Source organism: Homalodisca vitripennis, chromosome 2 (genome assembly GCF_021130785.1).
Source record: "Homalodisca vitripennis isolate AUS2020 chromosome 2, UT_GWSS_2.1, whole genome shotgun sequence".
NCBI classification, from domain to species: domain Eukaryota; kingdom Metazoa; phylum Arthropoda; class Insecta; order Hemiptera; family Cicadellidae; genus Homalodisca; species Homalodisca vitripennis.
This window is the reverse complement of record NC_060208.1, coordinates 4,275,063-4,300,065: the sequence shown is the minus strand read 5'-3', so window position 1 is coordinate 4,300,065 and position 25,003 is coordinate 4,275,063. Positions and strand designations below refer to the sequence as shown.

At 35.1% G+C, this 25,003-nt stretch overlaps 1 protein-coding gene across 3 annotated transcripts in view; it reads right to left on the bottom strand.

The window, feature by feature from the left end:
- The window catches only part of LOC124356080, a 61,261-nt gene that overhangs the window by 9,456 nt on the left and 26,802 nt on the right, over positions 1-25,003 (bottom strand). Inside the window, exon 2 of one of the 3 annotated variants that reach the window (XR_006921791.1) lies at positions 2,758-3,079. Coding sequence is in view for 1 of the 3 variants with exons in the window: in XM_046807244.1 (XP_046663200.1) it covers positions 2,866-2,941 (76 nt within the window). In the remaining 2 variants the exon portion in view is untranslated. Of the gene's footprint in view, positions 1-2,757; positions 3,080-18,506; positions 18,639-25,003 lie in introns of those variants that run through there. The other 2 variants (XM_046807244.1, XR_006921792.1) reach the window with 2 other exon arrangements.

Below are 25,003 nucleotides of genomic sequence, written 5' to 3'. Positions count from 1 at the left end.
CAGTCGGGCAGTGCCTGTGATTCATTCCCAGAGATAACAGCACAATGCACAACCAGTAGAATCCACCGAACTAATCTCATACGCCAGTGAAATGAGACATAGTACGCCAGTCGGGCAGTGCCTGTGATTCATTCCCAGAGATAACAGCACAATGCAGAACCAGTAGAATCCACCGAACTAATCTCATACGCCAGTGAAATGAGACATAGTACGCCAGTCGGGCAGTGCCTGTGATTCATTCCCAGAGATAACAGCACAATGCAGAACCAGTAGAATCCACCGAACTAATCTCATACGCCAGTGAAATGAGACATAGTACGCCAGCCGGGCAGTGCCTGTGATTCATTCCCAGAGATAACAGCACAATGCACAACCAGTAGAATCCACCGAACTAATCTCATACGCCAGTGAAATGAGACATAGTACGCCAGTCGGGCAGTGCCTGTGATTCATTCCCAGAGATAACAGCACAATGCACAACCAGTAGAATCCACCGAACTAATCTCATACGCCAGTGAAATGAGACATAGTACGCCAGCCGGGCAGTGCCTGTGATTCATTCCCAGAGATAACAGCACAATGCACAACCAGTAGAATCCACCGAACTAATCTCATACGCCAGTGAAATGAGACATAGTACGCCAGCCGGGCAGTGCCTGTGATTCATTCCCAGAGATAACAGCACAATGCACAACCAGTAGAATCCACCGAACTAATCTCATACGCCAGTGAAATGAGACATAGTACGCCAGTCGGGCAGTGCCTGTGATTCATTCCCAGAGATAACAGCACAATGCAGAACCAGTAGAATCCACCGAACTAATCTCATACGCCAGTGAAATGAGACATAGTACGCCAGCCGGGCAGTGCCTGTGATTCATTCCCAGAGATAACAGCACAATGCACAACCAGTAGAATCCACCGAACTAATCTCATACGCCAGTGAAATGAGACATAGTACGCCAGTCCGGGCAGTGCCTGTGATTCATTCCCAGAGATAACAGCACAATGCAGAACCAGTAGAATCCACCGAACTAATCTCATACGCCAGTGAAATGAGACATAGTACGCCAGCCGGGCAGTGCCTGTGATTCATTCCCAGAGATAACAGCACAATGCAGAACCAGTAGAATCCACCGAACTAATCTCATACGCCAGTGAAATGAGACATAGTACGCCAGCCGGGCAGTGCCTGTGATTCATTCCCAGAGATAACAGCACAATGCAGAACCAGTAGAATCCACCGAACTAATCTCATACGCCAGTGAAATGAGACATAGTACGCCAGTCGGGCAGTGCCTGTGATTCATTCCCAGAGATAACAGCACAATGCAGAACCAGTAGAATCCACCGAACTAATCTCATACGCCAGTGAAATGAGACATAGTACGCCAGTCGGGCAGTGCCTGTGATTCGTCCAGAAATTGTTAATTAATTTAACCACTATTTTCAATTTCTTTACATTAGTCTTGAAAGCATACAGTAAGCTTGAAAGCACAGAAAAGGACTGATAGGAGTAATAGTTCTTCTACCTTTTCTGCAATCGATGTTGAGCACAGAGTAAGAAAATATCCTGATAAGAAAATTAAAAGTTTTAATAAAATATACTCTGTAAATTTTATCATACATTAAGTATGCAGTCCTAGGTCAGTGCTGTAATGGAGATACCAAAGACAAAGTTACTATCTAACTTTTACTATAAATTTAAAGGCTGTTAATAAAACCCATCTTATTTGTCTTTTGATATGAGTAGGCTTCTTAGACCTGTGTATATATTTTTTTTTTTTTCTTGACTGGGGAAACAAGGTAAAATCAACGATTGCACACAAAATACACTTTGAAGTAAATTACAAAGGCCATAGATATCCATTTTTGATATCATTTCTTGACCATGGTGTCAAACTTATCATTGGTGTCATAAATATAACTCGCTCGAACCAGAAGTGCTCATACACATGCAACGCCTACAAAATTGCACGTGAAGTCATAGGTAACTGCTAGTATGCTAAAATAATGAAATTAAAAAAATATTTTAATCTTTTAAGCATTTATTTTATTCATAAACATGTGTTTCTGCAAGTACACCATGGGTAGTTAACAAATAATAAACTTTAAACACATAAAATAAAGTAATTAAATAAATATGTGAATATTGTATGAATAAAGCAAAGTAACAGCCTTTTATTACTGATATCTATTTGTAATTTAGTGACTAGCAATAACATTTCAATAATAACACAGGACGATTAGGGTTCTGTCAATGTGACTAACCCCCCCCCTCCACCTGACACATTTTCCCTTTGGTGAGTATGAACTAATTTTCATTCCCTAAGTGTCTTTGGTTGGAATAAGCCACCTTGTGCTATAGGGTATATAAAAACATCAGACAAAAACTTATATCATAAATTTTATACGATACAAACACAGTGTCAAAATACAATATTTTTTTTTCTTACAGTAAATCACAGGTAAAAGTATCAAATCACTTTTGTACTAAAGCATAGAAGTTTGCTAGAGTACAAAAGTTCTGTTTTAACTGTGTCTAATAAAAGTAAATCCAATCTGAACAATCCAAATGAACAACAACAATTAACTTTACGTTTTATATAAAGAATTTAAAACAATACTTAACAATTATGATAATATGGATTTAAACTTTAACAGTCATAAAAGAAAATATATAACAAGTCTGTAACTACGCAAAAAATTGAAATAAGAGAACTATCATAAGTGAATTTTTAAAGATTCTAAACCAACCTTAAACTGGTGGTATGATGGTAGTTTACAATAATTATGTTTAGATTTCAAAGAATGTGATAGGGAGCGAAACAGCTAAGACACAGAGCAACTTTGCAAACAACGCACTCCATGTTAGATCTTCTCGGCTTCTGCTTGGTGCTGCAGAGGGCACATCGGCGCTGTGTGGTGCGCACCGGAACATGGTTGATCATTGGAACATCCCACACAACTTTTCTATTCCCTCTTTTTTTATGTTTTGTCACTTCTGGTAGTTGTTTTCGGCTACGATAATCGCCAATTTCTGCAAATTTCTTCTTCTTCCGAACCGTTGGACGCCATTCTGAAAATATTTATATCCTCATAAATTTTTCATCTGAATAAATAAAAAATTTGAAGTTAGACTTTTTTTTAATACAGTAAATGCATTGTAATTAAAGATGCAGTAGTTTCAAGTTCTATATATTTAGTAGCTTTGAAGTATGCAATATTTCTAGAATTACAAAAAGCAATGATCGTACTGCATGTTCATTACAATCGCTATGTTTATTTCTACTCCAGGCATTACACAATAGTTTCTGCCACCCCAAATTAATAATTTGTAATGTTTATTTTATAATTAATTGTGGATAGCTAAGGATTGTTAGTAATGCATAGAAATCAGGTTCTATATATCTTACTGTTAAACAACCCAATGGTCATATGTTTTTACTGTGACATTTTTCAAAGTGTTTCCAAACTTCATCGTCAGACCTTAGTAACCGTAGTGGTGGATGGCTTTGTCATAAAGTTAAAATATTCAACAAGACAGAAACAAAATAAACAAGTAAATGAATATCAGTTCACACACACCACACACTCGTGCACATGCTGTATACAGGACGATGGTGAAAGAATTAACAGACTTGGAAACATGTCACTGTAAAAGCAAGTGACCATTGGATTGTTTGACAGCAGTATATAAAACCTCTTTTATTTAACAATATTTCCATGTAATCAGATATATTTTATCCTGTACCTCCACAACTTGTTCAAAATATCATGTCACTGTAGAATAAGTCAACAATAATTTTATAACAAAATGAATTTATAGTGTGCTGTATTAACATGTTAGCAAGGTCCATTAAACAATAATTTTTTTAAGTTTGCAAACAATATTTTCTCTATGACAAAAGTTATATACAAAAAAACTTAATGACTGAACTAAGCAAGAGTATTCAGAATAGTTACTGCTATCTAGTTACTATAACTGTTACTCAGTATAACTTGTTGCTCAATTAAGACATAAATACACAGTTTCTACCAGTACTGAGTATAACAATCAATGAAGTATGAACACAGTAGCAGCTGGCTGTTACAATGCTGAACTGCTGTCTGTGTAATAAAACTTCTCGTTATCGTAATTGCTACCGATACAACGCCAATTAACCACTGGAGCGGTAACCTACTAGCAACTTCAAACTTTCAGCAACAGACTTCCACACACAATTTATAAGCTACTGGCAGTTAGCTTATAACCACTATCTGTGGTTCCACACACAACTTCCTGTTGGAAAACAGAAAAACCATAGACAAATTTAAAAAAAATTATATTCTAAACAATTTCCTGATTAATTTTAGATTTAAGTTTGAAGAACAGCGTTTTGGGGGCCCTGAACTCAAAGAGTGAAACAGTTTTGATAAATACTTGAGAAATAACTTGAATTTTTCTCCTACATTCCATGATATTTAATTGAATAGCTCCAACAATTTTAGTAACAATTGAACTATGTTAGGCCAGTGTGGAGGAATCCTAATGTTGATGTCCTTAGCTTTTCAGTAATAAATTGTGGTGGTGTTCTATGCAGTTTAGAAGTGGAAAGTAGGGATTTTTTTTTTTTTTTTTTTAGTAACAATTGAACTATGTTAGGCCAGTGTGGAGGAATCCTTTAATGTTGATGTCCTTAGCTTTTCAGTAATAAATTGTGGTGGTGTTCTATGCAGTTTAGAAGTGGAAAGTGAGGGATATTTTTAGTAAAAACAATTGAACTATGTTTGGCCAGTGTAGGAGTCCTAATTGTTGATGTCCTTAGCTTTTCAGTAATAAATTGTGGTGGTGTTCTATGCAGTTTAGAAGTGGAAGTAGGGATATTTTAGTAAAACAATTGAACTATGTTAGGCAGTGTTGGAGGAATCCTATCCTAATGTTGATGTCCTTAGCTTTTTCAGTAATAAATTGTGGTGGTGTTCTATGCAGTTTAGAAGAAGTGGAAGTAGGGATATTTTAGTAACAATTGAAACTATGTTAGGCAGTGTAGGAATCCTAATGTTGATGTCCTTAGCTTTTCAGTAATAAATTGTGGTGGTGTTCTATGCAGTTTAGAAGTGGAAGTAGGGATATTTTAGTAACAATGAACTATGTTAGGCCAGTGTGGGAGGAATCCTAATGTTGACTGTGCACTTAGCTTTTCAGTAATAAATTGTGGTGGTGTTCTATGCAGTTTAGAAATGGAAGTAGGGATATTTTAGTAACCAAGTTGAAACTATGTTAGGCCCAGTGTAGGAATCCTAATGTTGATGTCCTTAGCTTTTCAGTAATAAATTGTCGGTGGTGTTCTATGCTAGTGTTTAGAAGTGGAAGTATGGGATATTTTAGTAACAATTGAACTATGTTAGGCCAGTGTGGAGGAATCCTAATGTTGATGTCCTTAGCTTTTCAGTAAATAAATTGTGGTGGTGTGTTCTATGCAGTTTAGAAGTGGAAGTTAGGGATTTTTTAGTAACAATTGAACTATCGTTAGGCCAGTGTGGAGGAATCCTAATGTTGATGTCTTAGCTTTTCAGTAATAAATTGTGGTGGTGTTCTATGCAGTTTTAGAAATGGAAGTAGGGATATTTAGTAACAATTGAACTATGTTAGGCCAGTGTAGGAATCCTAATGTTGATGTCCTTAGCTTTTCAGTAATAAATTGTGGTGGTGTTCTATGCAGTTTTAGAAGTGGAAGTAGGGATATTTTAGTAACAATTGAAACTATGTTAGGCCAATCGACGGGCGGGTGTGTGAGGAATCCTAATGTTGATGTCCTTAGCTTTTCAGTAAATAAATTGTGGTGGTGTTCTATATGCAGTTAGAAGTAGAAGTTGGGATATTTTAGTAACAATTGAACTATGTTAGGCCAGTGTGGAGGAATCCTATTATGTTGATGTCCTTAGCTTTTCAGTAATAAATTGTGGTGGTGTTTCTATGCAGTTTAGAAGTGGAAGAGTAGGGTATTTTTGTAGTAACCAATTGATTGAACTATGTTAGGCCAGTGTGGAGGAATCCTAATGTTGATGTCCTTAGCTTTTCAGTAATAAATTGTGGTGGTGTTTATGCAGTTTAGAAGTGGAAGTAGGGATATTTTACAGTAACAATTTGAATTGAACTTATGTTAGGCCGGGAGAAGTGTGGAGGAATTCCTAATGTTGATCGTAGTCTTAGCTTTTCAGTAATAAATTGTGGTGGTGATTCTATGCAGTTTAGAAATGAAGTAGGGATATTTTAGTAACAATTGAACTATGTTAGGCCAGTGTGGAGGAATCTCTAATGTTGATGTCCTTAGCTTTTCAGTAATAAATTGTGGTGGTGTTCTATGCAGTTTAGATAGTGGAAGTAGGGATATTTTTGTAACAAATTGAACTATGTTAGGCCAGTGTAGGAATCATAATGTTGATTGTCCTTAGCTTTTCAGTTAATAAATTGTGGTGGTGTTCTATGCAGTTTAGAAATGGAAGTAGGGATATTTTCAGTAAACAATTGATACTATTAATGTTAGGCCAGTGTGGGAGGAATCCTAATGTTGATGTCCTTAGCTTTTCAGTACATAAATTGTGGTGGTGTTCTATTCGCAGTTTAGAAGTGGAAGTAGGGATATTTTAGTAACAATTGAACTATGGTCTAGGCCAGTGTGGTGGAATCCTAATGTTGATGTCCTTAGCTTTTCAGTAATAAATTGTGGTGGTGTTCTATGCAGTTTTAGAGTAGTGGAAGTAGGGATATTTTAGTAACATTGAAACTATTGTTAGGGCCAGTGTGGAGGAATCCTAATGTTGATGTCCTTAGCTTTTCAGTAATAAATTGTGGTGGTGTTCTTATGCAGTTTAGAAATGGAAGTGTAGGGATATTTTAGTAACCAATTGAAACTATGTTAGGCCAGTGTAGGAATCCTAATGTTGATGTCCTTAGATTTTCAGTAATTAAATTGTGGTGGTGTTCTATGCAGTTTAGAAATGGAAAGTAGGGATCATTTTAGTAAATCAATTGAACTTATGTTAGGCCAGTGTGGAGTGAATCCTAATGTTGATGTCCTTAGCTTTTTTTTCAGTAATAAATTGTGGTGGTGTTCTATGCCGTTTAGAATGGAAGTAGGGATATTTTAGTAACACCCCCCCCCCCCCCCCCCCCCCCCCCCCCCCCCCCCCCATTGAACAATGTCTAGGCCAGTGTAGGAATCCTAATGTTGATGTCCTTAGCTTTTTCAGTATAAATTGTGGTGGTGTGCTTATGCAGTTTAGAAGTGGAAGTAGGGATATTTTAGGTAACAATTGAACTATGTTAGGCCAGTGTGGAGGAATCCTAATGTTGATGTACTTAGCTTTTCACAGTAATAAATTGTGGTGGTGTTCTATGCAGTTTAGAATGGAAGTAGGGATATTTTAGTAACAATTGAACACTATGGTTAGGCCAGTGGTAGGAATCCTAATGTTGATGTCCTTAGCTTTTCAGTAATAAATTGTGGTGGTGTTTTCTATGCAGTTTAGAAGTGGAAGAAGTAGGGATTATTTTAGTAACTCAATTGAACTATGTTAGGCCAGTGTGGAGGAATCCTAATGTTGGATGTCCCTTAGCTTTTCACGTAATAAATTGTGGTGGTGTTCTATGCAGTTTAGAAATGGAAGTAGGGATATTTTAGTAACAATTGAACTATGGTACTAGGCCAGTGTAGGAATCCTAATGTTGAAGTGTCCTTAGCTTTTCAGTAATAAATTGTGGTGGTGTTCTATGCAGTTTAGAAATGGAAGTAGGGATATTTTAGGTTAATATTACGTCACTATTCATGGATAACAGCTTACGATGTTAAGCAAAACTGCTAATGGCTCTTATTTTGAGGCTTTACACACGTATGGATGCTTCTGGTTCAAATGAGTTAATAATTCTGATGGTCTGGTTAAAACTCCAATAATTGTTACAATAAAGGAACTATTGACAACAAATTAACAGAGATTATAATAATGAAAAGATCTTTCAAAAATCGAAAGTCCAATGTATTGCTTTTATCTAAATCTTCAGGACGTTTAAACCCAGACATGCAACGGCAGCATCATGTCAATGATACACGTGTCGTCACCTTGTCTGAACTTTATCTGGAAATCTGAAACAAATACTTGCAAGCTGACAACTGGGATAGTATATACAAAATGGTTGAAAAGTAGTTTTTTAATTAATTTCAATGTTAGAACCTATTAAATACTGTTACACCAGCAATAGATGCCAATTGGGTAAATTGATATATTGATGATCATATTTATAATCATAAATTTTTTTGTAATAATTCGAGTATGTAATCTTACTTTTATCATTAAAACACAACTACTAATCTTCAACAGACCTGTGCTTGGTACCTTGAAAGGCCGGGAGACACAAGAGTGGCGAGGGCGAGTTTTGTTTGAGGCAATTTTGACACGGAGGATAAAGAATAAAAAGGAAGGCCAGAAACTTCTAAAGATAAAGAATTGGAGAACATATCGGAAGAAAATTCTTGCCAAACACAAAAAGAACTTGTGGCAACATTGATAGTAACTCAACAAACCATTTCAGTAAGTTTAAAAGCCATGGGGCAAGATCCAAAACTTTTGGGGTACCCCACAAGTTTAAGCCAAGAGGTGTCGAAAGACGAGTTTTCATCTATGAAAAACTTCTCCAAAGACAAAGAAGAAAAAGTTTTTTGCGTCCCATAGTGACTGGAGATGGAAAGTGGATTCATGACAATAAACCAAAGCTGAGAAAAACATGGTGATAAAACCCTGCATCAACATCGACTGCAAAGAAAAAACTCATGGATGAAGGTGGTTCTAGCATTTGATGGGATCAGGTAGAAGTCGTGTTTTGGGATCTAATGTATATTTCCTAAATTCTAATATTTATTTGACCATTTCAAAGATTTGCAATGTCTTAGGGCAAAATAAAAGACAGAGTAGGAATTGAAACATAATTAGTGTAATTTTTGTAAACAAACACACATAGAAAATTAAGACAAGGCAATTTTATACTACATACATCTTAAAAAAATTACCAGAATTTACTACTTAATTTCTTAAGGAAATAACAAAAACAAATACAGACACAATTGTAATGTTCTTTGAGTGAAATTACAAACTAATCCTGAAGAAGTCTTTTTAATTCGGAGCTTGAGTGGCAAACAAAATCAATAACGGTGTCTGGATCTGTGGAGTTCAAAATTTTAGCTTGAAAGTGCATTAACAGTAAATATTATACAATCTGATTTGTCAAAGACGATCTCAATCGGGTTTTGATAAGTTTCAATTTAGAAAATGCTCGTTCAAAAGAGACTTGAATCAATGTGATCTTTAAAAAAAAAGTATATACTTTAAAAGTTGTGGGTATTGTAAACAGCACATGTTATATTCTAATTCAATTTTATATGCACACTTGATGTAACTGTTGCATGATGCCGACGCTTTGCACTGGATCTCCTTGTCTTCATTATCATCTTCTTCTTGATCATCGTCATCATCACTGTGATCATCGATTTTCTCGTCTGAGACATCTTCATACTCATAGCAGCGTCCATTCAGTAGTAGCCTAACAGTCGCAACACTCAACTCGGCTGCTCGACAATAAGAATGATCCTGATTATATTAGTTTAAGTGGGCGCACCGGGATACATCCCTGCGGCCGAACACAGGCCAGATCTTTAACTTCATATAAAGAGTATTTGATTGATTAAAAAGTACAAAAATATTATATCATATGATTGACACCAAACATATAACTTTTAGGAGAAATACATTAGTTTTGCTCATTAACATTAGAGACATATTTTAGTTAATTTCACTTAATCCACACTTTTAGTGATGCAGTTAGTTTTCTGGATCATATATTATCTAGTTTGGATTAATGAGATTCTATGGTACCTTTAAAAAATTTAGTCTAAAACCTACTTACTCAAAGTATACACAAGAATGAAATTGGCACAATTTGAAAAAGAATATTAAGTCTTACATGATAAATCCTTACTATCAAAAATTGAAAAGAAATCATTCGGTTTTATCTGAAAACAGTTACGGAAGCGACATTAGTTTGTCTTCCCGTGGATATTAATCATGTGCAGTCGTAAAGTCTCCCGTCGAGTGAGTTTAATCTCACAAAGCTCACAACTGAACTGTTTGCTGAGGCCACACTCCAGACGTTGGTGTCTCACGAGACTGCGACAGTGTGAGTAGCATTTTCCACACTCTCCACAGGTGAAACTTCCACTGCTGCCTCGCCCCCTGCTGTTCCCTACAGACAGGGTCGGAGAGGTTCTTTAGTGAGTTCTAAAGATGAACAGAGATTCTTGGATGGGTTAAAAGTATATTTAGGTACAATTCGAGGGAGTAGTTTGTCTACAACTTTTTACTATAAAAAACAACCTTTAAAAAATGTAAAAGTAGGAGTAATCCACACCACATGTGTGTAACAGGTTCCACTTAAGTTTCATGCAAAAGTTCAAGTCTATATCTAATTTCAGCTTGAGATATCCCTCTGAGTTATAGACTTTGCAAACGCTCAGTAAAATCCCATGGAGTGAGAAGCACCATCATCATATTCTATCTTGTCTACAGAGAAATAAACAGAAAAACCCAGAGTATCAAAGGCTTACAAGTCTAACAAATTACGCGTTACGATGTCACAGGTTAAAATGTTATGTGATTGTACTTAGGTCTGTTTACAAAACTGTTCTGCAGTTTTCTGTTGCCATCTTGGTTACCCTTAAGACCAATGTAAAGATGTTACAATTTTATTTTTACTTTTAATTTTGACCCTGTGACCCCAACATCAAGTTGTCCCTTGGACAGGAACCTATGTACCAAGGTTCAAGTCTCTATCAAGAGTTATCACACAGACGAACAGACAGACAACATCAAGTTGTCCCTTGGACAGGAACCTATGTACCAAGGTTCAAGTCTCTATCAAGAGTTATCACACAGACGAACAGACAGACAACATCAAGTTGTCCCTTGGACAGGAACCTATGTACCAAGGTTCAAGTCTCTATCAAGAGTTATCACACAGACGAACAGACAGACAACATCAAGTTGTCCCTTGGACAGGAACCTATGTACCAAGGTTCAAGTCTCTATCAAGAGTTATCACACAGACGAACAGACAGACAACATCAAGTTGTCCCTTGGACAGGAACCTATGTACCAAGGTTCAAGTCTCTATCAAGAGTTATCACACAGACGAACAGACAGACAACATCAAGTTGTCCCTTGGACAGGAACCTATGTACCAAGGTTCAAGTCTCTATCAAGAGTTATCACACAGACGAACAGACAGACAACATCATTTTAAGAAGGCTTTGTTGGGTGCTTCAAAATTCTTGTCTGTAACTCAATTAGTTTTCAACATATCTCTCTCTTCGTTACACTCAGCCAAATCTGAGGTTACATGTAAAGTTTCAAAGCCATAGCTCTGTTAGTTCTCGAGAAATTTTGTAGAAAACAGACAGAACACTAATATTACCCCTCTAAATGATATCAAAATATACAACATTTCAAGCATATATATTCTCTACATAAAATAAAGCTTCATACAAATATTTTATGTCTATAGGTTAATTTGTTTTCAAGATATTGTGTGGACAGATAGAAGAGAAATATTGCTCAGCTAATAAGCGAATTGTGACATCTATGTTGTAATCAATAACTAACAAATTTATTTTACACAACTTTCAGAATTTATAGCACTCCAAATTATACATGAGTCATTTTATAAGTAAAACACTTCAATATACTTTTAACTGTTCAAGCTAATCATTTTTTACATTACCTTCCACTTCAATACTTTATCTACTCTTATTTTAACCAAAAGAAAAACAAGACAGTCTCTAGCAATCTGATATTACAAAACCAATGTTACCATATTCTATATTTTTAACTTATTTTTGTCAAATAATCAGAGTTTACTCACATTTGCATTTATACAAGTGTTCATAAAATTTCAACCCCCAACCATAACTTTTGAACAGTTGAGAATTTCCAAAGCTCATTACATAATATTTTTAATTAAATCAAATTTAAGGAGAGCCATAAAAACTTGTGGAATATTATGATTTAGTATAATTATATAACGAAGCTTAACTGTTACTTATACAATTACATAGTAAACAAGATTAAATCACTAATCGTTCATGTTTTATGCATAAATACAAATTAACAGATGTTCATCTATTATAAAACCTTTCATATAAACTTCAGACTTGTAGTATCTTGGTGGTAAGTACCCACTGAGACTGACTACACACCCGCTTGGTGTCTCCTATCTAGCACAATGTTCATTGTCGACAGTTACATTGCCACAAATGTAGAGATCTCGGATAAACACAGTTAACTATCAATACCATCGCCACAGCTCTGTTAACTTACTGCCCAGCCAAAATGTGTTCTTATGAACGCAAACACGTGTCGTAGGGTTCCACAATGAAGAATAGCCATTCATTAAATATTATTTTGTAATGACACAATAAAAAAGAGTTAAACAGATACTTTCGCAGGATTAGAGATGTGGTGAATGTGGAACAAATGCATTTTCATTGTCTCCTTCCGGGTGAATTTCATGTTGCACACGCAACACTGGAATTGCGGGGCCTTGTTACAGTCGAACTTCTGGTGACGCCAAAGCGAGCTAGCATGTTGGTAGCTCTTGTTACACACATTGCATGCAAATCTTGGTTCTGTAAAACAACATGAACTTCAAATTTAATTATTTCATAAATTGTGACCTGTTGCATAACTAATATGTATACAAAGTCTTACAAACTTAACACTTGAAACTTCCTTTATTGCTCAGTGGATTCACAGCTCACACATATACAACTCAGTGGATTCACAGCTCACACATGTACAACTCAGTGGATTCACAGCTCACACATGTACAACTCAGTGGATTCACAGCTCACACATGTACAACTCAGTGGATTCACAGCTCACACATGTACAACTCAGTGGATTCACAGCTCACAGCTCACACATGTACAACTCAGTGGATTCACAGCTCACACATGTACAACTCAGTGGATTCACAGCTCACACATATACAACTCAGTGGATTCACAGCTCACACATATACAACTCAGTGGATTCACAGCTCACACATATACAACTCAGTGGATTCACAGCTCACACATATACAACTCAGTGGATTCACAGCTCACACATATACAACTCAGTGGATTCACAGCTCACACATATACAACTCAGTGGATTCACAGCTCACACATGTACAACTCAATGGATTCACAGCTCACACATATACAACTCAGTGCAAACTGAAATGTATCACAACTCAACATTTTACTTATTTGTTACACAAAAATAATCTATGCAGTATATGACATTTTTATAGCATGTAAGTAAGAGTATTGGGTTTGTTCCGTTTGACTTAAGAATAAATTATAAGTTAATTACACATAAAACACTTTTAATGGAATCACATTTTATATGGTAGTCAGTGACATGTAATTCCAGTCGGTTTAAATCTTCAGCAACAGAATACAACACATTATAAACTAAACCTGTATTATTAAACTCAATCCACACACAGCATCTTTGTCAACATTAAGTATAACATGTTGAGAAAAAAGTATTTTAAATTCCCGCATAATAATTTTCAATGACTTCTCAACAACAATATTTAATATAACTATAATAACCATAAATAATTATAACAACCAGATGACAGCATTGAGTGTAAAATATATATCAACACTGGAATAGACAGTAAAAATTCAACAACATAATATTATTACAGAATTTAACATCTTATCACCGGTTATTAATTCCCATGTATTTTCAATACAAAGGGAATATAGTTTTTAAAAACGTTTTATTATGTTATCTTTCTTTACTATATCTAAAACTGATTTTGGTTGCCAACAACCGGTTTGTTGACACACATGACAAAATGCGAAGTCATGTGTTCCTTGTGTTTGAACTGGCGGCCACACAAGGAACAGTGAAATTGTCTAGAGCCACTGCACTCGAACTTCTGGTGCCGCCAGAGGCTGTGACTCTGCTTGTATTGCCGTCCGCACACACAGACCAACTTCTTGTCCACTGCATCGTCACTGACTGCAGAGAAAAGGACATCACAATCTTACACACCTCCTGTAGAGATTGAATTTAAGGTTTTCAGTCATTGTGTTACAAGCTACATGGTGGATGATAGAGAAAATACAAAGTTTGAATTATTGGAAAACAATACAAAGATATTTAGAAAAGGGGGCAATCTACCCCTATTATAGTTGTCCCTATTTTTTTTATTAATTAAAGTGTACCCTAATACAAGACTAAAAAGGAAATATGGTATTAACCCCAGCCCTCCCCCTTAGGGCAAAGTGGAAGAGGGTTCAAAAAACAGTACTCTTGTTTTACAGCGTAACTTCTTTTTTAGTGCACCTATTCAAATTTTTTAAACATTGTCTTAAAGCTAATAAACGGCCTTACAAAGTGTAGCTTGGCTTTCGATGTGCTATTTAAAAATATGTAAGGATCATTTTATTTTTATCTTTTTACAAAATTGTAATTCTTCATTTATTGAAAAAAATTAAATAAGAGTAGGGCTAAATACTCCCTTTCTAAAGTTTGTGTACAATATATTTAAGATCATATGTATAACATTTTACCTCTCTAGCTCAAAAAAATAAAAAAGTTATGCTGTAACAAGTGATGGAAAACATGAAAAAACACTCATGACATCACCTGTTTTATTTCTGGTGTTTTTAATTTTTGCACAATTTTAACAGTTACAAAGGACAGCCCCGTAGACAACATTTTATTTATTAATTTCTTTTATTCCTTTTTGAACTTTTTCATTTTGATTTTCTGGTGGTAATTTTTTTCCTTCAAGCTCAGTCTTTTCTTAAACTAAAACACTCTTCTTTTTCTTTTGTCTCTGTTTCTCATAATTTTATCTGAAGACCTACCTAGAGATACGGTTGAAGCTTACATCACATGATATGAGCTTTGTTGCTACATTATATTCTAGAATAGCGAACTTGACCAACCTTTTCAACTTTTTTTTTACTTTTAGGCATTTTTGTTTTAAAACATTCTATGTACAATATGCTTCACACAATATTATTACCATTTTACATACTAACTGTTTATCTACTACAGTCAGTTGTCATTGAGCCGATCAGTGTTGCCAGTCCACAAAGTAAAATTCTTCCATTCGTATTATTATTTTGTACAATACAGAAACAAAGTTAAGACCGACATTGTTGCATTCTATAGCGTTGACAAGTTTCTGGCGTTTAACTGAAGACCGCGCAATTCGATGACTGATTCCAGCGCTGGAAGTGGGTGGAGATTGGCGAAGGATGAATGAGACTGGAATGTATGAAAAATTATGTAAGTTTGGATGTGGTGGTAATGTGGTATGAGAGTTAAAAATTTATAATTAATTATGACGTTTGCCATACATTGTAAAATTGTTACGAGCAATTAAAGATTTGAATGAATAGTGCTCATCTTTTGTTAGAAAATGGAGAAGTAATAGTGGCAAGAGGTGTCATCAAAGAAGGCCAATGGATTAGGGAAATTAAATCAAAATCATTGAACATATTCCGTTATCAAGAAATTAAGTTAATTATAATAAATTAGATACTGTATACATTTGAGAAGGAAATTTATTAAATTATATTTATTATTTTACTATATTCGTAACAAACAATCAATTAGACAAAGGAACAACAGAAAACAACTGCTTCAATTTTGTAATTAAATAATTTATTTTTATTACAAAAATACAATAAAGATTAGTATTTTTAAATCGTACACCATCTAAAGTAAGATATTTAAAAGAAGGCTACACGACTGAACTCCACATTGTTTGCCCAATCCAGTTGGAACTAAAACTAATTCTTCTTTCCCATGGGGAACAAATTGGCTCCATACAAGTCCAACAGTGGTGCTAATGAAGCTATATCGTCAGATGGTGAAGTGTTGCAGAGTGAAGCGAGCTCTGTGGGCAGTTCTGTCTTGTGGCGCAGCATGATATGCCGCTTGAGGGGGGCTTTCTGCTTTGACCGGTAGTCACAGAAAGGACACTGGTGCGCCGGGTGCTTCCCACATTCTAGGCGCAAGTGGCGCATCAGCGTCCCCTTGTGTTGGTACTGCCTGTGACATTGTGGACAGTTGTACTCTCCTGTAACTGTACGTCAGATGTGAGCAAGAGATTATTTGTTTACAAAAGAATACTGGGAAGGGAGCTAGTAGTACAACACTGACACAGAAAGGACACTGGTGCGCCGGGTGCTTCCCACATTCTAGGCGCAAGTGGCGCATCAGCGTCCCCTTGTGTTGGTACTGCCTGTGACATTGTGGACAGTTGTACTCTCCTGTAACTGTACGTCAGATGTGAGCAAGAGATTATTTGTTTACAAAAGAATACTGGGAAGGGAGCTAGTAGTACAACACTGACACAGAAAGGACACTGGTGCGCCGGGTGCTTCCCACATCTAGGCGCAAGTGGCACATCAGCGTCCCCTTGTGTTGGTACTGCCTGTGACATTGTGGACAGTTGTACTCTCCTGTAACTGTACGTCAGATGTGAGCAAGAGATTATTTGTTTACAAAAGAATACTGGGAAGGGAGCTAGTAGTACAACACTGACACAGAAAGGACACTGGTGCGCCGGGTGCTTCCCACATCTAGGTGCAAGTGGCACATCAGCGTCCCCTTGTGGTGGTACTACCTGTGACATTGTGGACAGTTGTACTCTCCTGTAACTGTACGTCAGATGTGAGCTAGAGATTATTTGTTTACAAAAGAATACTGGGAAGGTGGCTGGTATTAAAATACTGACACAGAAGGAGTCCGTGTCTAGATTAATAACCATTTTTCTATATGAACAACATTAATTTTTGTAACCAATGTTCCATTACAATATTATTTAAATTACAGAATATATTCTACAGTTAGATAATTGTTTAATCCTTTCAGTGCCAGGCATCTTTTTAAATTCTAGTCGAAACTGCCAGAGGTTTTTAAGAGGTGTTATCCAAAATATTATACCACTTTCAGCAATTTGCATATAGTGGTGAAAAAAGGTCATAATTTTGTTATTTATTGGCTAATTCATATATTTTTTATGTACAAAAATAAGTAAATTAAAATTATTAGTATATATTCAAAACCTTCTTAAAATATATGAAAAATAATAACCATAATCTTTTGTACTTTTTGTGGAAAAAAATTTCAGGATCAGTGCTTATAAAAGTACAGTACCATAAATCCCACAATGATGACAGTATTTGGTCATTGCGGGCAGACATGTTGTTTAGTTCAGTTTTTAATAATGATTTTTTCATCAACTGCCCTTACCAGATCATCGGTGACGAGAGAAGGTCGACCGCTCCGATTCTCATCATAGACATTTGTTCGACCACCATTGAACAATTCTAACCCACTTTCTCACGATTCCTTCACTCATCACATCTTCCCCGTAAACATCTTGAAGTTGACGAAAGTTTCAGCTGGTTTCACATTTCTTGCATTAAAAAATCTTATTACAGAACAAATCTCACAACCAGCGGGATCACTTATTGTCTTAAATATTTTAAATGTTTAGAGAAAACTGAAAAAACAACGTAGAACAACTTAAATAGTGTGAGTCGATAGCCAGTGAACAAGGACGACTAGTGCATGCGCAGATTGCAGCGCTATGCCGAAATCTTGGGAGCTGTAGGAGTATGAAATATAAATATTTGTACAGGGTATTTATATATCCCAATAAAATATGAAGTGAAAGCTCAGCTAGAACTCAAGCTCTGGAGACTAGTTGTGTCTGGTAAGTAGTTAATACACCAGAGTTTTTACAATTGGATTTGCACTTTTTCACACGGTATCAGAAATTACACTATTCACAATATTCCCCATATTTCACTGATTTTTATTGTCAGAACTTAATTGAAAACCTGTCATGAACTAAATTGAATTTCCAAATGATCGATTCATCTATCTGAATTTAGAAAACAAAATCAGCCGATAGTAGTGTGACAAGATTAGTCAATATTATTATTATGACTGGTCTTGAAAGATCACTGGAATATTAAATTTCAACGTGATTCTTAGGACATTGGATTGTTATTTATTCTCTTGTCCATTGCTAACCAGACTGATTCATTAGATTAAAATTAGTATTCTTAGTGTTAAATATTTCTTGAAATAAATGATTTTAGTGAATCAGTGAAACTAGATGGTTTTCTCTAGGTAGCTGGATCATGCAGGAAACTCATGCACGAAACACCACAGAGAGATAAACAATAAATTATTTAGTGAGGAAATGCACTTTAATTGTTTTACAAAATACATGACGACATAAAAAAGTTTATTTGAAAAGGCATGTTGTTCGTAAGCGGTTGTCTGCTGCTAAGTCTGAAGGAACTCAGCTCCGTGTCTGCGACTGAGGTGTGACTGAAGCTGTGCCTTTCTATGGAATCGGCGAGAGCAATGAATACAATCAAACTGGGGCTCCTTCCCGCATTCAAAACGACGGTGCGAGGAGAGCGATTGAGCGTGTTTGTACTTGCGTCCGCACGCACAGTGGTAGTATCCCTCCACAAACTTCTTCACCGGCTTGGGCTGCAGTCTCCATGCTTTAATACACAACAAACACACTTCATTGACAAATGACATTTGTATAAAACATTTTAAATTTTAAGTGTTAACTGAATTATATAATTATGTATTAAAACTGAAAAAAGCGAAATAAGAAACCAACAGAAATAATAATAATTTAAAAATAAAAGAAACAACATTATAAAATTTTTACACAATAATTATTGAAATTCAATTCAAATTTTGATTATAATGTAGAAAACACATCTAAATTTGTTTAAAATTATTTTTTCCTTCATAATTCAAAATGGCACCTAAATTGATGTGAGATGATTTAATTACTAAAAAACATAATTTTGGACATATAAATTTCTTTATTACAACCTAACAAACATCACTGCTAAAACAATAGTTAAAAATCAATATAAAAGTATATAAAACAGCTATATACTAGTTATTACAAAGGTACTACTGTATCTTAACTCAGCGTAATATTTTGTACTTTGTACACTACTACAGTTTGTAATATATAAAATAAATAATATTTATTTCATTGATCATATTTGCATTAAATTGGTCACATTTCAGAAACCCAAATGTTTCTAAAACTAGTCTATATGAACTAAAAACGTTAAACATATGTTACAGTATATTTCAATTTAATGTAACTTAAATTCTTCCAGCAGTATTTACATAAGAGAATATGACTAGAATGAATCTATTTGTACATACAAAGAAGTATCACTAAAATAAATACGGGCCTACATATTCTGACTATAAACTGACACATGATGAGGTGGATATGTTTTTATTCAATTAATATTAGTTAAGATTTTCATAGCTAAAGTTGTCGCTTTAGAAAGTTGTCGTGTAGAAGTTGTCAAAATATATAATATTAGTATTTTTTCATGTTTTCTGAAAAAAGAAGTAATAATTTACGACCATAACGGCAGTTCTTCCATTCTACTTCATGTAGTTTTAGAACAGTGTAACATGCACTTTTATTTGAATTTTTAAAAGATCTCCAAGGTGCCAGTGACAGTAGTTGAGGGAAATATCATTCTCAGCTCCCAGTTTAATTTTGCTGCACCCAATCTGACATTTCATCAAATCTGGAAGATTTTCAATTAAGAAAATTTAAAAGGAAACAAATTAATTCCTGAAGTATGTGATGTTACTAAATGAAACATAATCTTGATCCACACCTTTTATATTTCCATTGTTACCAGTCTGAGCCAAGTCAAATTGATCCTCAGGATCACCAGACAACTTTATCCGGATGATAAGGAGGACATAGCCGTACCTAAAATTAGTAACAGTCTTGGGAAGAAATTCAATTCTCTGTACTCTACCCAATCTTATTGCAACTGGCTCAGATTGGACATCCCAATCTGGGTGATATCTTGATTTACTAAGGCCCTTAATAGAAATTGGAAAGAATCTCACACCTATCTCAAATCCTATCTTATTGTAACAAGTAAATTCATGCTCTCAGAAAGGCATGTTTTCAGCCATGTTCACCTGGATAGTGTGATGACCTAAAAAGGACCTGAGGTAAGTAACGATTATTAGTCAAAATTCTCAAATGCACACCATATCCAATCTCCGAAATGGATCAGGAAACCTTCAACAAGAGTAACATTCTCATCTGGCACGAGCAATCTCTGAGCTTCCCAAAGTTAGTTATAGACATAAGGTTGGCTCCATAACCGATTATCTCTCACTGGACCAGGTTTGGAAGCTCTTGAACATGTGAGTACCACTTCGCTTGGACAGCAACACATTACAAACATTTTTCAGGTCAGTTACAAACATCTTACAGGTCAGTTACAAACACCTTTCAGGTCAGTTATGAACATCGGAAGGAATGACCATCTCTATAATTCTTCTATCTTAATAAACTAAAAAGGGTAGTTTGGCCCCTTCAAATGAGGCATTGTAGAAACACACTTAACATTTGCACCGCGGTTCCGTATCAAGGACACTTGAGGACATTGTATATAGTTAGTAACAGCAACAGTAGAACAGACTCCCACAGCAAACTGTAGCACAGACTCCCACAGCAAACTGTAGCACAGACTCCTACATCAAACTGTAGCACAGACTCCCACAGCAAACTGTAGCACAGACTCCCACAGCAAACTGTAGCACAGACTCCCACAGCAAACTGTAGCACAGACTCCTACAGCAAACTGTAGCACAGACTCCCACAGCAAACTGTAGCACAGACTCCTACAGCAAACTGTAGCACAGACTCCCACAGCAAACTGTAGCACAGACTCCCACAGCAAACTGTAGCACAGACTCCCACAGCAAACTGTAGCACAGACTCCCACAGCAAACTGTAGCACAGACTCCTACATCAAACTGTAGCACAGACTCCCACAGCAAACTGTAGCACAGACTCCCACAGCAAACTGTAGCACAGACTCCTACAGCAAACTGTAGCACAGACTCCCACAGCAAACTGTAGCACAGACTCCCACAGCAAACTGTAGCACATACTCCCACAGCAAACTGTAGCACAGACTTCCACATCAAACTGTAGCACAGATTCCCACAGCACACTGTAGCACAGACTCTCACAGCAAACTGTAGTACAGATTCCCACAGCAAACTGTAGCACAGACTCCCACAGCAAACTGTAGCACAGATTCCCACAGCACGCACACTTACACACAAGAAGTGAACATCGGCCCATTTGTTAATAAGGGCACACTCACATTTCTTCTTACACACTAACAATTTAATTCTTAAATCTAAGTTTTTCATTGGTATATAAAAATAGTTTTAAAACATCCCACTAATATACTTCTAAATCTAGCTGTGGAAAATTACACAAAAGAATGATTAAACGTAAAAAAGTAACTTCCACACTACATCCGGGTTTTAAAAAGTACTGACTTCTGTACGATCAGCATAAGGAGGTTTGTTTAACTTTGGTACAAATGGAGGGAGTATCATAACAGTAACTAAAATTATTTTTAAAAAAAACACTATTCTTCTCTTAAATTTAAATTTATTTAAATTGTATTAGAATTTTGAACATATTGTCTGCAAAATATACATATTTTAATTAATAAAAAGATTACATCGTTTTAGTAACAATTTTATATTATGTTACATAATTGCCAAATCAATTTTTTAACAGTATCAGGTCAAATTTATCATAAAGAAGTAGCATTAACCCTAGAAGTGGCAAACCTACACTCAGGCCGTTGCCTAAGTGCCAACACTTCATACATGTAACTTTACAAGTATTAAATACTATCCCATCACAATATAATTGATATGTGGTTGCAAAGAGAAACAACCAAACTTCTCCAATATCAGGGTATTGTTGTACTTTAAGAAATGGAATCTGTAAATACACTTATTGCACTTTCTCTATCTAGAGAAAATGCAGATATATAAAAACTGTATTTGCACATTTTTATCAATCTGCACAAAAATATGTATATACTGCTTAAGCTATATAAACTATACATTTCTGTAATCAGTATAAATTTGGGGTCAAATGTATATTTTGGACTATAATTTTTACAAGTTACATATAACAGAATTCAGGATGAATTAACAAAAATACTTTTCATAGTTTCTGAAGCATTAAAAATTTACATTTTAAGTATAAATCAACAAAAATGTTTTTGTATTCTTTTGTGACAAAATGATGTACTTACTTTACCGTTTATTTATATTTATACAGTTTAATAACTAAATAAAGGTGACCAATAATGTAAGATCAAACATTTTATGAACTAAATTTTTATAACTTAACTACTAAAGTATCAAATTATTAAAAGGTCAGTATTTAAAATACAACTGTAATTTTATCTATGAGTATTTTTTTATTGTTTATATAATATAGCTATTGTATTATTTGATACTTGTTTTTATACACTGGTAGAAGTTACAGAAAAATATATAAGTTATTATAGAATACAAAACAAAGTAATTGAAACTGTTTGTTAACTTGCAGATTTTAATTTGTGATTATTACTTTGTGTAATTGTTTCTTCTTGTGTTCTCTTTTATTATTTTACACGATTTACTATTATCCACCACTTATGTTGACTTTGAAAACAACATTGAGGGCTCGGATAGAGTTTCAGTCCTGTAGCAAATTATCACAAGTTCAGTTCATTCCACTGATCCCATGTTTGACCCTGAAGTGTATCTCAAGGGCATTCTTCTGCATGTACTTGGCCGAACAGATGTGGCAATGAAACTGAGGGGTCTTCCCGCACTCGTACTTCTTGTGTCTCCACAACGAGTTATAGTGCATGTAAGCTTTGCCACAAGAGCAAGCAAATGCTGCGTCTTCACTGCGCGAGTCCTTGCGTACTTGTGCCACAGTAGCCGACATACGCGCTGTGTGCAGTGTGTTCAGGAAGTTGTACAGGCTCGCCGAGCGGTCTGCAAGATAACATCACAGTCAGAACACACTTTCAAATCTCCTGTGATTATTCTTACCGTCAAGTAAACAATTTGTGCCACAGTGTGTACAGGCTCGCCGAGCGGTCTGCAAGATAACATCACAGTCAGAACACACTTTCAAATCTCCTGTGATTATTCTTACCGTCAAGTAAACAATAACCAAAACAAATTTTTCTTAAATTTTACTAGCTGTAAACATCTAGGACCGAGTGCACACAGTAATATTACACAATGTATCTCGACATGGTGACAAGTTAATTTACTACAATTTTTATTTTGTCTCTGATGTAGTGTTTAAAATTCTCACTTTCTTTGTTAAATAATAAAGAATTATGACTTAGCTACAATCAGAAGTTTTGTGCACTGCTTCAGGTGGTGCAATAGGTTTGGGTTTTTTTTAATGTTAAATTCTTAATCCTTTAAAATAACTGTACTAAATACATAAAAAGCAGAAAATCGTTGTATTATTCCACCAGAAATTACAGACATAACGGTAGGAAATTTAGACAATTTTGTAATCAGACCCAAATAAAAATGGCTGAAGATAAAAATGTAATATGCTTATAGTATGTACATGAGTAATAGTGTCAGAGATTGACACGTTTTTATTTCGTTAAGAAAAATGTAATAAAAATATTACATTCTTAAATTATATTTAGTTTAAAAATATAATTTCCGTAAAATATGCCATTCCCTGAAGCGAAATAACTCTCATATATAGATAGTAAAAATGTCATCTATATTTATTTAAGCCTGATTACAAAATTGTCTAAATTTCCTACTTTTTTGTACATGGAAGTTATTTTTAAAAAACTACAAATTTAACAAAAACATTTTCTGAATCAAAAAGCAATTGCACGACATAAAAATAATCTTACAGACCTTTCAAAATTGAAACAGCTAGGTACAATGAATTAAAAAACCCTTTAATTATTTTAATTTCATAAATATTTTATAGGATTACATTTTACTGTTTGGGTTATTAATACTCCATCTTATATTTAAAACTATGTAACATTAACCAAGTACAATATAATCAGAGTATCTACACTGGTGGGGAGACTTACAGAATCATACAGCCAAGTCATGCTTATTGTTTCAGTTTTATACATTAGAAGTTTGCAGACTAATATGTTTTCAGTTGGTCACTTATTTTCCCCACAATAAAGCTTCTTACGGTATCCAGTGGCGTATTTCAAGTTTTGCCGCCCAGAGCTAGAGGCTATCTGCTGCCCCTTGTTAGTTTCATAGCCAAAGTTATATTAAAAACGTAGTAGGTATAAACATTATAGGTTGAATTGAACTGAAATTAGCCTTGTTATCTTTATTATCATTTATCAATGTTTGTAATTTATTTCAGTTTACCAACACTGTAATATGAATAGTTTGGAAGACATAAAAACATTTTACAATAATAAACCAACGAATATATTTGAGTCGTAAATATACAAGCTGGCAAGTAAAATGTATACGTTATTCAGGAAAAAGTTAAACAGTAATGCAGAAGGTTAAAATAAATCAAAAGCATTATGAGAATTTATAAACAATGAGAGAGGTAAAAAATGTTCAACTGCTTCTCAGCCACAACTCAACATAAAAGGGGAGATCACCACCAACCCCCTTCAAATAGCTAATCACCTCAATGAGTTTTTTACGAACATAGCTGATCATACTCTAAATAGCCAGCCAAGAACAAAAAATGCAGACTGCAGTCCAACCACAAATTATAAACCATGATTTAACCCGGTTGAGTCCCACTAATGAACATGAAATTGAGGCCATAATTAAAAGTCTTAAACCTAAAACATCTGCAGGATTTGATGAAATCTCAGCAAAAATGTTGAAACATTGTAGTAGAGCATTGACTCAGCCTCTAGACAAAATAACAAATGTATCCCTTGCTCAAGGACAATATCTATGGTTCCACATGCCGCAATAATTAGGCATGTACTGTGCTAGTACTGTG